Source organism: Glandiceps talaboti, chromosome 2 (assembly GCF_964340395.1).
Source record: "Glandiceps talaboti chromosome 2, keGlaTala1.1, whole genome shotgun sequence".
Classification (NCBI taxonomy): domain Eukaryota; kingdom Metazoa; phylum Hemichordata; class Enteropneusta; family Spengelidae; genus Glandiceps; species Glandiceps talaboti.
Window position 1 is genome coordinate 20742137 of NC_135550.1, and position 15973 is coordinate 20758109.

Genomic DNA, 15973 nt, shown 5'->3' on the forward strand with positions numbered 1-15973 from the left:
TCACTTTACTGTGGTTCACTTCGTTTTGTGCTTCGGGACTAGCATGACAGGATTGCAGCATTATTCCGATGTCAGAACTGTTTCCCGATAGAAATATAATATAAAAAACGTGATAGATTCATGTATTTTTAATGTCGCTGCGAGTTACCTGAAATGTCAAATAGGCAAACGTATAAAAGCCATGCATATTTGCAGAAGTTCAGAGGAAAATAGATGGCAATGATATTACAAGGTTCGTATAAACCATGCCGACTTAACTGCAAGAACTAAACTAATACACCAAAGAACTGCCCTATATAAAGAAGATTATGGCTAATCTATGCAAATGCAGGAAATTCAAACTGCTGTACAGAGCACGAGCTCCTGGGTCTTGTTTTCATCATTTTTTCTACTCCGAAACACACACAGGTCATGAATCATGTACACATTGTTTGTGAATGTCGTAGGATGGTAACTTGATACACTAATTAGTTGAAAATCAATCAGTTTGTATCATAGAATGTAAAAACCTTTCAACATGAGACAAATTCTCCTGCAAACAGCTGTTTAGATTGTGTGTCACTCAGGATTATTCAAATATACGACATTTGCATGTGAACAACCCTGATAGGGAATGTTTATATTTTGGTGATTACTTGCCAGTGAGTCACCACAAGTTCTCCACCTCCAAAACATAGTCAGTCATATGCAAAATAGGGTGCCAGGCACCGGGCAGTTATGCCTTTAAAAACAACAACTAAAGGTAAACCCTCGAGATTGTATCCAATATAGGCAAGAAAAGGCTACTGGAGAATTTTTTAATGAAAACACATTTATTAGGAAAAACGCTCAAGTGTATACTAAACAGGTGAGTAAGTACAACGATTTGAGTACAAGGATATGCAATGTCAATGTTTTCCACTCTACAATGTAAAAAAATGACTTTGAAATCCTAATTCCATTAGTGTATACATTTCAAGTTTAATACTGATAATATAAAGGGTCAGTATTTTGTTCAATTTACGACGGCCCCATATATTTCTGAACGTGCCGGAACTATTTTTTCCGTTTTTATTCAAAAGATCTCAAGCTTTTGTTGCATATGAAAGATAAGTTCCTTTTCTCAGAGTGAAGTTTCAATAGGTACTGTACAATATTCATCACCACCTGCCTGTCTCAGGGGAATCATCATCATATTCAAAGCTACATCGTAAGCTGGCGGTGAGTCATCTGGTATGTTGTTAAGGGCAACACCACTTTCTTGCATCCGTGTTTCATTTCGATGAGCTTCAATAATAGGCGACCTTTCGTCACAATCGTCGTCTTCGTCCTCCTCCTCCTCCTCATCGTCATCAACTTCTTCTGGCTGGGCGATAGCTACGGCATGTCCGTTAGCCATGTTACTTCTGGAGGAAGCACTGTGTCTCAATACGTTGCCATTTGCTGCATCCATCAAAAGAGCCTCTGAATAACTTGGCACAATATGATGGTTATTTCGAATCCTCAATTCTAAGCTCCGACTGCTTGTAACTGTTGTATCCCTTGGCAACTGAATACTGCCATTCCAATTTTCCATGGAAGAATAGGTGGAATAATTGGTGCCAAAAAGCTTTTCAATTTGATACTGAACATAAGCTGTTTTATACTCAATAAAGACACGAAGTGGCCATGACAATAAACAAATGGAGAGGCTCCAGAACAGAATTAAGGAAACGTACCATGGCAATGAATTAGACTCGGCAAATGCGATCATGTGCTCTTTAAAATCAAGATCACTTAGGTTCATCCCCTCACGAGTTTCCATATAATCGTCCCGGCCTTCATTTTCACCAAAAAATCTTGATCGCTGAGCTAGGTAGTCGTTTTCAGCCTCTTCGTTGGCAAATATGAAACTTTTGGTAAATTTGATCTTGGTGGCTGGATAATCCTCAAGGGCTATGAGATCCCTTGAAATATCTTTGACCCCACAATCGGAAAAGTCAAAAGCACCTAGAGCGGAATGGGTATTCACACGTTCGTAATACTCCTGTGTAGTTGTGTAGGCGTCGCCGTTCCTGTAACGGGTAATTTGTCTAGTCCGTCGAACATAATGATAACATATGGCCCTCCACCACACTACAGGGTAAGCCTCGCGCATACGCTGCATCATATCATACACAACACTGACATCCTCCTTGTATTGTAGTTCTACCCGCGTATGGCAGTGCCAACATTCAATTAAATACACCATGTAAATCAAAATGAGGAAAGCAATTGGAATATAGATGTATCCATCGTCACACGGACTACCAACAATATGGACGGGCATACTGCGGTAATTATATACCTCCATAGCCACTGTTGTCAGTCGACACCATGCAATAATACCAAGACTGGCGTAGATCAGTAGAGTCAATATCATACATTTCCAATGTGTGTCACGGCGCAAGGATAGACAGAAACCCTGGCGAATCGGACGAATCTGAAAGACAAAAAAGATTAAATTCGTAAATCAAAATTGTAGAAACCAAATTCCAATGGCGAATTATAGGATTGAAGACATGAAAGTGAAGAATATGAAGTACAGACGACGGTCATTCAGTCTTTGGCAAGCCTTCTTTAAAGACACAAATCCTTCCTTGTTATCTTCTTTAAGTATGGATGTAGGATTTCAAAAAAAAAACGTTGTATACGTATAGAAACGACGCACACAATTATCTACAGATTTGAATATGTCAAAATCAACATGGAATTTACAATGAACAGAGCGTGGGTATTGTCATCTAATGAAGTGGGTTTTTGATTTTGGTTGTATGACGAAAGGAAAAATTGTGCATAACCACGTCGGTTTTTATATGGAAGATATTAGAAAAAAACTAAACACTAATGTTTGTCTTTGGTTAGGGTCGTTTATTTACGAGCACTATAAACAAACTGGTATAAGGAGAATGTGGTAATATTGAACCAAATATATATTAATGAGCATTGACATTTGAACGTACGTCAAAGTCAATATCATTATTTCACCAGATTAAGTATTCTAATAATATAAATGCACATACAAAGACCTAATAAAACACTAAGCATGTGTCCATGCTCATATCAATATAAAATGAAAACTTGACGTTAAAATATATCTTTGATGGCAGAGGTCGAAACCGATAAGAATATTTCCCAGAAGTCCATTCAATGAGAATATTGGTAATCTCGAGGTATTTGTAGGAACTTTGATTGTTCTTTTATCAACATTGAAATGGTTACTTAGATGCAGGGAAGCCATATTTTATTTATCTATTAAATTATTCATTTTCATCAGTTCTTGACAACGCCTTAAGTATGCCCATTCAAAGTGGCGACTAACGAATACTACAAGAAAGACACCAAAAGCTCAAACCATCGTACAAAGGAGACCAAGAACCTTACGACATGGACACAATTGAAAACAGGCTAGTGATAAAAACAACGAATATATTACAAAATTTAAAAAATTAAATGATGAAAACATTTCGCACTCTGTAAAATTGATATTAAAATTAAACAGAATTCAGATAATTGCATTCCTTGAATTGAGTAGAATTGAATGATAAAGCGTAGCTGCACTGTACTGGAAACGTTGAGTGACATGTAGTATTTTTATTTCGGGAATGAGTTTATCAAAACATCAGACGAAAAACTAGTAGTAGATTGTCTTCCTTGTAGTAAACCCCCTAATTACTTTAGATATTAACACTGCTTTATAAAGGCATAACAACGCTGTTCATAGTCATATCACATACAATCGGCACACAAAATAAAGTTCTCTTATATCTATGTCTCATCTTTCTGCAAGCTTCGAATTGTCAACATGTGAATTGTGAATTATGTGACTAACAGAACGAACTGATCAGACACCGGCTATTGGGCCTTATAAGGACCACTTGTTTCTTCCTTGCCATTGTAAACGAGAAACCATAAGACTATGTGTGTGTTCAACAGTTATTCCTGTGATACTTTCGGCATTTAAAAAAATCACAACATGTAAACTTACACGTATCATATAATTATGAGTACTTCGGAGATGTATTTCACCAGCTTAAAGGTTTTCAATGGTCAGAATATATCTGCATGTGCTTAAGGAGGTCCGCTACTTTCATTTAAACCATATATTTCAAACGAAATTGTTCCCTTGTATAGAATACATAGCAAAAAATTCGAATGAGAAAAGAAGAAAAAGGGTCACCATATTTCCTAAAAAGTTAGAAATCACTAAAAATTGGTTATAACCACCATAATCTAAATTTTCATAATGCATATTTTTTCAATATGTTACAGTCTATTCAATGTTTTCATTCCATTTTGTTACCTAACACTAATAAACTTAAATGGTATTCTCCAAAAATAACAGCATCTGTTTCGTGTCATTTTGAGTCTATAAATACAATTTTTCGTTCAAAATTCTGCATCTATGGAGAATTGGACGAACTCTACTAGAAATAGCCATTAATTCTTATCTAAACTCTCTGTGAAGGGTAATTGACTGCTTTATGTATCCAGCAAATAGAAGAAGAAAAAAGCATCTGGTCACCATATTGTTTTTCATCCCACAAAGCGAAATCTCCTTATTACACCTGTAAAAGATGCGTGTGTCGTTATTGACCCCTGACCTTATTATGGAGTCATGGTATAGCTCGTCTTAATCTGTGCTACTGTGGCAAGTTTCATCTCAATCGTACAAAAAAATAATAGAATAACGAAAGCTTAACACGTCGCACTCTTTCACTGTGTAGAGTGAAAGCGTTCAACTTTGATAAAATAATTGTTATTCGACCGTCGCTCACGTTTGCAAACAGCAGTGAACAGCTTCGATTCGCTCTGAATTAACTTTACGGTTTGGAGCAATGATTAAGAAATGATTTTTTTTCATATCAGGAGAAAACAATTTTGGTATTTTCAATGAGAAGTGATGTTGGCATTTGATTTTTTGTCTATAAATCGTGACATGTATAATCGATTGCATGTTCATTTCTTTGTTGTGTACATGTAATCTGATTATTTTTTACCCAAAATATAGCACCTGGAAAGCAATAGACGTTGGGTTTCTTTGTTTTGACGTTATTGAATGACAAACATGCATTATAGCAGCAATAATTTTTGATGATCTTTGATTGAAAGTGTCTTAAGTGATAACATAGTGTAGGTGTGTGTGCACGGTACGGTGTTTTCGCAGCGTACGCACAGTGGGGTTTATGCGCATGTCATAGACGCTGGAAAACAAAACAAAACGCACATTATCTGGCAATACATGTACCTAACTAAATCTTATAAGCCACTGTTAAAAAATGCCTTTCTTTGAACCAAAAGAATTGACAGAACACTAGTTTAATTAATTCCTACAAAGTGCGTCGTGCGCAGAAGAATGCGCAATGCAGAACATGACGTGCTGACGTCATTAAGAGACATATATAAATACAGATATTACGTGTAGATAAAACTTTGAAAATACTGTATTCTAAAGACTTAAAAGTCTGCGAGTAAACAAATTATATGATAGGCATTTTGTGATTGTGTGTATTAATACTTTGTTCATGGTCCACAATGATACTATTTTGTACATGATTGACAATCAAATTGAGAACAATACCAGATTTTCATGTTACCAAGCCTGTAAATTTATCGACTGATATATTAAACCATGGCACACTTTGAATAATTCTATATTAATAGGTAAAAACTTCAGTAAACTATGGCAAGCGTTCACGACCGCCTGTAGGCAATCAATTGACCAGAATCTCAACAATTGATAAACCAATCAAAGCTTTAAGAAAACAGAACGAAGAAAGTACGATGAATTACCCTTGCAGTCATTTCAAACATCGATATAAATGATAGACTTTGCATCACTGTAATCGATCTACACAGAATTACGTTACTCATGTTTAACGGTGTGGAAGTACGTATTAAAGAACCATGATTGACCTCAGAACACTGCCAAACTAGTCATCCCTTGTCACACTCTACAGCGATAAGTAATAAGTCACCCGTAATACATATAGTTCTGTACTTCGTTATCTATAGTGAATCAGAAAACGTCCCATATCAATATGCAAGATACTTTATAATGATTCATTCTGACGAGAGATGGTTGATAAAGGTGTTTGGAAGATAAAGTATCCATGTCGTAAATTCCCTGAATTCGTCATGGATCTTAAAGTGAAATGAGCCTGTCCACGAGGTGACTCGTGTTTAACCGTAAGAATGGCCGGGCGCGCTAGTCAAATCAACGGTTTCCGGTTTTAGTTTTAAAACACTGTTCAGTTGAAAAAAAACCCACCAGATTACTTTTTTCATGACTTTTTTAAAACTTTAAGCTATCGACTGTAGAATAACACGATGCACAAACTTCGGCAATTTAGTCTTGATCGCGTAAGGGCATAAACTAACTACACGTACATAATAATGTACCCTACAGAGACGAACAACTGCACAGTTAAAAACGAGCTTTTAATGGTTAATCAGGGGTTGATTGCCTAATTTCGACACGACCAGGATTTGAAGAATTTATTAGATCATGAAAGACTGGATTGATTCATGAATCTTTCAACCGAAGAACGTCAGTGCAGCCAATTTGTCAGCGAGTAATTTGGTATACACAATGTAGTAATCACCGTGTGCCTGTTGGGCATAAGACATTCATTACAGTCTTCAAGAGAAACAGCAGAGATTAAAGACAAAGTTCAGTAGTTGGACAACTGGAAAGATAATCTCAAGCTTTTTTTCGCGTGCCGTTAAGCCAGAGTTCACTCAGTTCATTTAATTCTGGTAATCTTCATCAGCTCATTCCATCACTTCTGTGCATAATTCATTCTTCTGTATTAAAGGTTGTTAAGGGCTGATACACACTTACGTTTCATCAAAAATACTGCCGGAAAAACTCATTTTGTCGATATGTTTCACTTGACAAATGGTGTGAGTATTCAAACCTTACAAGCTGTGAGCCTATGCGGTAACGTATTTAAAACTCCAATATTTTAATCAACTGGAACCATTTTTTCCCGTAATTTTGGTTCTCATTTTTAACTTCAGATTATTTCAATTCTGATTATTTGTTGTACATGCTGAAGCGTATATGATCATCAAGTGATCAAACCCTATTAGTGTCCAGTAAATTTGTGATTTGTTGACAACCATGTAACCTATATAGTGAGTACGCCTTTCAGGACTATTTAAGCATAGAAATCAACGGCTAGTACAGAAGCAATGCAGAATAGTTGGACCGTTGCATGAAACGAATTGGCCTATTTTTCAATGGATAAAAATCAACGAAAAAAACCTCCAATAGTTACAGCTACTGATGTGAGACATTTATCGCAAAAATACTGTGGGCGAATGTGTTTCTTGATTGAGCAATTTAAGATAAATTTTTATGCGAGAATGTAATGGCCGATCGGTGGAATTTAGGAGAAGAGAAAATAACTACACAAGACGATGAAAAATCACACCGATCGATATACTTTTATTACTAAATATTTATTCGATATTAACACTAAAACTTAGTACGTTAGTATTACATCTATGTTTACTGGAAGGCCTTAATCGTAATTAAGTTGTGGCACTTTTGGAAATTACGAATGCATTGTTGTCATCGAAAAAAATACTCTGATTGTTAATGAGGTCATCTTCTAGTAATTACTTTTACTATCAATATGTTTAACGATCAAACATGAATTACTTTAGGAGAAAGAGTGGTAAAACACACATTTTATGATAGTAGGAGATTCTTGAACTACAAGCAACGGTATAATTGGAGAAGACAGACATAACACATACCACACAGATATATATATATATATATATATATATATATATATATATATATATATATATATATATATATATATATATATATATATATATATATATATTTATATATACAGGTTTTGAAAATTTGAACCAAATTATATGCTATATCATATATATATATTATATCATATATATATGCAAGTGATCACAATTTCAGATTCTAAGATACTACATTGACAATATCTGATGATTCATTCAGAACCTCGGTCAAACAAACATTTTTGCCCGAGGCTAATATCTTCCTAGAAGATTTATTACAAAGTACGGTCACATTATGTGTCATTGACTAACATTGTTATATGCCATGGAAACGAAGGATATGCCACTAGCAATCTTGCTACCGTCGGCCATGTCACGTCTCGTACGCATGTATGTATGTTGTACTGTGACAGTTGTTGCAATGCTAAGGTTAGCCAATCCCTGACAAGGAAGGCAAAGGACAAAACACGACACTCGACAAGGGGATCAATATGATCAAGTGGTGAATAATGTTTAGTATTGGTTCGTTGTGGACGTAAAAGTCTATATCATATTCTATATACACAAATACTAAATATGAACAAGGTCAAACATCTAAGAGTTTCTAGGTAGCAATATTATAAAGTTCAATTTTTGGCGACATTTCTCACCAACATAATTCAAAATGTTCACTTTTCATACGCGGTTTAGTTGACGACGTGCGCAGATAAGGCAATCTGACGTAAGGGGTCAATTGAAGCTTTTCAATGTAGCAATCACAGACTGCACCCTATGGCAGGTTTATCCGTGTTATCAAACTGCTGCAGATGAGGCTGCCTTTATTTCTGAATGATTATACTCTATTTCGCTCTCATTAAGATGTGATTTAATACTGCATGTATAGGATGAATGATGTATACAAATATCCCAACCCACTGTGCCCAGTTCGACATTTTCACCGCTATGTATGCCCATCTTGTTCAATTTGTACATGTTGAACCTAAACAAAGTATTGAAGACAGAATTTAATCATATTTCTACTTTACACAAGAAATAGTCATTCAACGAGTGCCTGAGGAATATAAAACTATATTGGATTTGCGATATGAGACTTCTGACAATAGTGACATTCATAGAATGTATAATATGATATTGGCATTCAACTTGAGTCCATGTACAGATAATATAATCACTCTCATTAACTGTGTATGCACGTCACGTACGATCCGAGTTCTCCAGACTCATAAATAAAACCATTTTAAAGCGCTGTGCAGTAAAACCCTTTACGAGATGGACAGAGCCTCAATGTTTCGTGTTTGACCACTGACTATAACATAAAAAACTACCCTTACATTAATGACACAACTTAAATGCCCTGCTTAAATGCCTCAAAGATGGTTGAAACTTCGGTATATAAATTGTACTTTGGCGATATAGGGAGATTTTATTCATTGTCGGAATAAAGACTTTAAGAGATGAACTTATTCTTTACGTAGTTGTTTGACTCAGAACGAGCAGTTATTCCCTTTGACTTCCTGCCCCCCCCTCTCTCTCTCTCTCTCTCTCTCTCTCTCTCTCTCTCTCTCTCTCTCTCTCTCTCTCGCTCTCTCTCTCTCTCTCTCTCTCTCTCTCACTCTCCAATGTATTCGACATTTCGTTATGGTAATGAATGGAATACATTATATAATGTGAACTATTATGTTTTAAAAGGCCATAAACGGAAAATATATCGATATTAACATTTAATGAGCACATGTGAATATACATATAAGAAATTGGTGTATGAGTCTTTTCTCTAGATCATTCAGCGAGACAAATTGCAGTAGTAGTTAATATTTGCGTCTGAGCCTGATAACATACCATGATGCTATTATGTCTACCATTCCTGCTTTGTTTCGTATTATAAGCAGTGGAGGCATGGCAGTCGCAAGTCAATCAGTGATAATTTTGTGATGATTATGTACTAAAATCTTTATAATACCTTGCCTTGGATATTTAAACTGTCTCCTAATAAACTTTACTGTCTCTATTCGGCTGATCCTAAACATTGAAACTATAATGAATAACCCATTAAGAGCGCGGATTATTTCGCCATCTGGATACTGTATGTATGTTTTTTAACACGCGAAAGTTTTCCACACTGCTTACACATACTCATCACTCAAATATAGTCATACATCAGCACAAAAGAGAAATTACAAGTAAAACCATGTTTTAGTTGAAATATCTCATTCAATTAAGGGCCATACACAGCAAATAATTTTGCTTACATAACTGCATCACGATGCGTTACATGAGCCTCTACTTATTAGATAAGAAACTATCTCATGATAAGTGTAGACTAATACAAAGAGGCATCTTAATATACCTTAATGTCACATCTGTGTTCCAGACAATAATATGTATTAGTATTACCGGATCTGCTGACCACAATTTGAAGAGGTGCACATGCGCAGATTGATGTAGGACAATCGACATATATTTTCATTGTCGCCTGATGATTCAATTCGTAACGTGTGTCTCTCATGAATATAAACATCTGAGGTTTTCTTTGACGGCTCATCAAATTATCATCGTTTCAATTATCGGCAAGGAAATTACACAACATCAAGGCGACCGTAATATGGGGTTGATTACAAACATGTATATTGCTCATTGGCTGTATTATTTGACTAGCTATAGCCCTACACTGCTCATAATACTTGTGCATACATCACACGTCTGCGCCTAATAGTTTGGTAAATTTCCAATAAACGTGTTCTTATTACTCCTCGATATATCCATATTGTCAATGAACTATGATGAAAGCAGTAATTCCATACCACCAAGACCTCGTAGATGTTTGTGGGTCAAAGGTCACGACTAGATCGTCGTATGTCGGTTTCCCGCCATTTTTTGTTGTATTCATTTATAAACAGCTTGACTATGTCAGCGCCTTGTTATTGAAATAATCTTGTGTCACAACTCAATGCATTACATGCACCAAGGTACTTTAGTATGCAGAAATGGACTGATAATCTGAGTAATCGACATATCATCTTCGCTATCACTCACAATCAGATATTACAATTTGTAAATTACCGGTAGGCGAGATGTAGTAAATATTTTAAACGGCACTGTGAGATTCAACCAGCCCACAGTGATTGTTCGTGTCAAGATAACATGAAACATTGCTGTGAATAGCTTCCCGTGTGGAAATAGCATGAATGTTTCATTGCTTGACGTTATAAAACAAACTGTTGATAGATGATTTATGACTAGACAACATTAAATACATATACATGCAGTGAATGAAACACTGAGTAATACTGTTCTCCAGAATTTTGTTGAAAGTTCACTTGTCGTCTGTTATACATGACTGGATGGATTGTTGGTTGGTTGCTTGGTTGGTTGGTTGGTCGGTTGGTTGGTTGGTCGGTTGGTTGGTTGGTCGGTTGGTTGGTTGGTTGGTTGGTTGGTTTTCTGAACACAATGCGTCACGTTTCAATCACCATGCAAGCTCTTAACACCCTAAGTTCTGATCACCATATTGAATGTGGTCTATCTGCATGATATCATAGTTCACTTTTGGCTTAACAGTCCTTCATAATTCATCACAAATCCTACTACCTGATATCAACAAAGGTGTAGTATGAACACCCCTGTCCCTTGTTACTGTCTATGATTTCATAGCATGAGACTCCAAAGGTGAAGGTGGGAGTGAATTGAATAGCTGCACTTTAAAAACAAAACAAAAACAAAGCAAAACTATATAGTTATAGTGATGGCTGGCCTCTTGTCAACATATTATATACAGCAATAGCAAATATGAAACGTTTCGCCACATCATAATTATTAACATCCATCGTTTCATAGTGGGTATGACTGAACGTATGCATTATAGTTCAGAATTGGTTTTATTACATGATTTAAGCATCTTCCTATGGCATGATTTCGAACTGTGTAGTACCCGTGCAGTATAACAAGACCTCTACTACACAGAAGCTCATAAATAATATAGTTTCAAAAAATGTACGCTGTATTAAGGGAATAATCTGTGATTACACTATGAGTATATAATATTATAATCATAACTTCTAGCTTTGGATCGCTTAGAGCAATATTATCAACCATCATGTATCAGGCAGATGGCTTTCTTCCATGTGAATCTTAAAACTTATAATGATGAAGGTTCTTTTGAAGCTACATTTAACATTTATATGTCTACAGTCAGTGTACTCCTTTAATACAAAATACGTTCCTGGTTTATGAAGATATCATTTAGTATAGTATAGAGTGTACTGAAAAATTATTGTCTTTAACCTATAAGAAATGAATAATACACACTTGGTCTTTCCGTCACATACGCTTTCTCACGTAAGGCCAAACCTAGCTTGTCAAATTTTATGACAGTATTTTCAGTAAAGCTGTATTATGAGCTTATTGCACTTATTTTATAGTCGTACAGTGTTTTCGATCATTATATGTTTTCCTTTCTGACATTATCAACGTCGTTGACCTCAACCATACGCTACCGTCGCCACGTTTTAGTGCATACTTTATTTAAACCATTCTTTTAAAGGGTTACAAGCTGAGTTTATATGTTTTTGGGATGTACTTTGTTTTCTGCATATTAAAAGGTACTCATAGTATTCTACTTACTAAGGTATACTTAACTATCACTTGCAATGCACCAAGTTCAAACCTCGTGTAAGGATATAACGCACAAACGATCCAATGACGTAATTTATTATACGTGTCAAAAATGCTCAAGGACTCTCTACAATACAGCCAACAGTTTTAACAATGCCAGAACACAAATTGTAATATCATAGAAGGCATGCATCGACATTAACAGCTAGAACAGCTAGTTTTGTCGAGGTTTTATGAAAGTATTTTCAGTTAAAGTAGTGATAAGCTTATAAACTCAGCTTGTGCTATTTTAACTTTGTAACATATACTCTGCAGAATAAATGCTTTGGATTGGCGTGTAGTATTGAAATGAAACATCAATATTCGACCATTGTTATATATAGAATTTCCGAACAATAAAATATTGAAAGAATCGACGGTTAACGATATTTAGGTATGATTGACAACAAATCTAGACATTATAATTATATATCTAAAGTGTTTCTATAGATACGTCTTTGTTAAAATGTGGTAGAAACTGACGTACAATAACAACTTTAAAGAGTAATTTTCAGAGTAAAATCAATGCTATGGCAGCGTATAATGTAAAAGACGACGTGATGCTAATCTATTTTGGATGTCTATTTTCTTATCAATTATGATACATCTTACATCATAATCTTCAAGGTTTGTTTATCTCTTTCAAAACTTACACTTTGCACGTGAAAATCCTGCAAGGTTTTTGGAATGTTGCATTATTATCAGCAAAAAATATCAAAAAAAAAGTGTAAGAAAATAAAATCCCAAAATAGATCAGGTATTACTCTAAATCAAAACATGATATGTTTGACATTTAGCGCCAATGCGAGGATGGAGATAAACATGAATCCGTACACTGGATATCTTAATGTGGCTTTAGATAATGTCAGCTATTACTATTAGCAATAGATCACAACGTTATTAGTGTATATCATATTTTCACGCCTAGTTTTACCAAATATCGAATATAATATTTGTAAAGTATCTGAACATTTAGGGTGACTTGCTATTTCAATGGAATCTCAAACAAAATTGATAATCAAAAAAATATTATTAATACAGCCAAGATCCGGAGCTTCTCATCCTTTGGTATAATGCTTGTCATATAACGTTACTAGTACGAGTTAAACTTATTCTTGTGGAATAACAACGAATCGCGAAACGCCTTTCTGGGAATTAGTTCAGGCATAGATAGGTGCCAATGGTTTAGTCAAATACCGGGATTTGCAGTGAATATTAACCCATTTATGTTAATAACTATGATGTATCTAATACACAGGAAAGCGATTATCTTGAATTGATTATTCCAACTCAATCGACCTATCCAGGTTGACAAAAAATTACCATGCAAGGCGTGCCACGATGAATACCCTGCAAATGAGAAGAACATTTCAATAACATACTTGTATGACGTATCATAGATGATATTGCTAATAAATGCCGATGAACTTTTGTAAGTGGGAACAGCCAGCAGATGCGATGAAATTAACAGTATTGAAAGCTGTAATAGGAAATGGTATTACCAATCCTTCAATTGCAAACTGAGATTTAATTAGAGAGTTGGCGACTTACACGTATGTATTCTCTACCGACAAGGGTGTTATACTAATCATAAGAAAGCAGTAGCTGATTGGCATTGCAGTTTAACCTTCAGTGCGGAGATGTCTACTGTGAAGGATATGTGTGGAATCTTACTGACGTTGTAAACGGAATTCGAGTGACAGGTGCTGCGAAAGAAACATCTCAGCTTGTAATAAACTGGGGAAATTGATACCCACAATGTAGCTTCTTCAGATACTATATAATCGATTTCTTTGATTGAAGTTTTATATCTTTAATCTCGCTGAAATCTCTGTGCATATACTGAATCAATTAATGAACAAATATTTTGTAACCCGAGTACAATTATATGTTTCTAGTCCACTGAGTAAATATTGTGCAATAAAAACCTGACAAATTTGCAAGCCACAAAGCAATTTGTGGATCTTTTTTCTACAGTTTGATAGACAATCTTATGCCCGAGGTGATTTCGACTAGCTATCCAATAGCAGTTGGCATTTGTTGGCGAAAATTGGCACAGCCTCGAGGGAACCATGAATGCAATCAGACTTACAGTCTAAAATTCCAACACAGATAAAGTTCTTTATGCTAAATCCGAAATGCATGTAAGTATCCGGAGAGATGTTGATTGTAAGTATTGGCGAATGAAATGGCGAAGAAAGAAGCTGTAGTCATATAATTTGTTTCTACATTAACGTTTACAAACAGTGTGAATACGTACACAAATTACTTTCTGATTCCTGACTGGGTTGATTACTGCAGGGATTAATGTAATTTACTTCTTTACATTCTTCGAATTAAGCTTTGAAAAATAACGGGGTAAATTGTATGCACTAAGTACCGGTGACGATATGCTGTCTTCCGTCAGTTGGGACAAGGAAAGCATTATTTTGCAGACACAGGTTTTGATTAACTTTGGACACCCTTCGCTTTATATGACGTATGGAATCTTTACCGTGTAATGGCTTCGTATGCCGCATGGTTAGGTTAAATGCGAAATGTAATCTCATCAAACCGTGTTGCAGTGAAACTCTGATTTTATGCCTTCTCATATGTTTCTTAAGACTATTTCCCATGACACCATGCATTATGAAAAAGTTGTTCTACTCAATGTTTATCCACGAACTTCGCCCAAGTTCTCAAAGGGAAAAGGTCATGCAGCCACTTAATCTTCATTTGGGAATATATAATCGTGTGGTGTTTTTATCCCTATCACATGAGAGATAGCGTAACTAATTGCACGTACGATATACATCCCTGTCGTGACACTATAGAAGATTAATAAGTAAAATGAACATCAGAATGGATTTGTTATTGTATTTGAGAAGAGTATCTGACCACATGGAATCTGATTAGCTGAACATTATAGCGTTGCTGTATGCAAAAGATCGCTCCTACTCATCCATGCCATCGACATAGAACTAACGCATTTCCTCGCTAGACACGCAGAGCATTGAATCTGATGCATGTCTTTATCTATTTCTTGGTTCACCTGAAAGAGACAGTAATTCGATTGGAAAGTGAATGTAAGGAAGCACATTGAAGGCAGGAGATAAAACGGGAATAAATTAGACTGTTGTATAGTCGTTATTACGCTATCGTTTTATCTATACCTCGACTAAGCAAACTAATACCAGGCCAAACAAACGGATTAGGTCGTCATTTTCTACAAATCGTAGGCAGACGCTTCTATTTAGAACATCACTCTGCCAAATAAAATATTACAAGTGGATGAATATTTTCTATTTTCTTTTTTTTCTTTTTCTTTTTCTTTTCACTTGGCGTATACTCATCTAAGTCGTGAATTCATAGCTTTTGCCGATGATGTTATTTTTCAATATATATTCACTGATTATTTTCAAAACTTCCATTTACCAAAATGATAATGGAACAAATTGAAATGTGGCATCTTAATGGGGATTGGTGATGTGGAAATCAAAATGATGGAAAACACGTTGATGAACTATCGCATTTAAGAGATAAGCATGCTTATGTTCATATGATTTAC

General features: G+C 35.5%; 1 protein-coding gene across 1 annotated transcript; it reads right to left on the bottom strand.

The window, feature by feature from the left end:
• Positions 1–1102: 1102 nt before the first annotated feature.
• On the bottom strand, positions 1103–5871 carry LOC144445441 (transmembrane protein 151B-like). The gene is made up of 2 exons (XM_078134989.1): positions 5791–5871; positions 1103–2440 (listed from the first exon to the last, which is right to left on the bottom strand). Exons 1-2 carry the CDS (start codon positions 5869–5871, stop codon positions 1103–1105), a joined length of 1419 nt encoding a protein of 472 aa, XP_077991115.1.
• Between the last annotated feature and the right edge of the window lie 10102 nt (positions 5872–15973).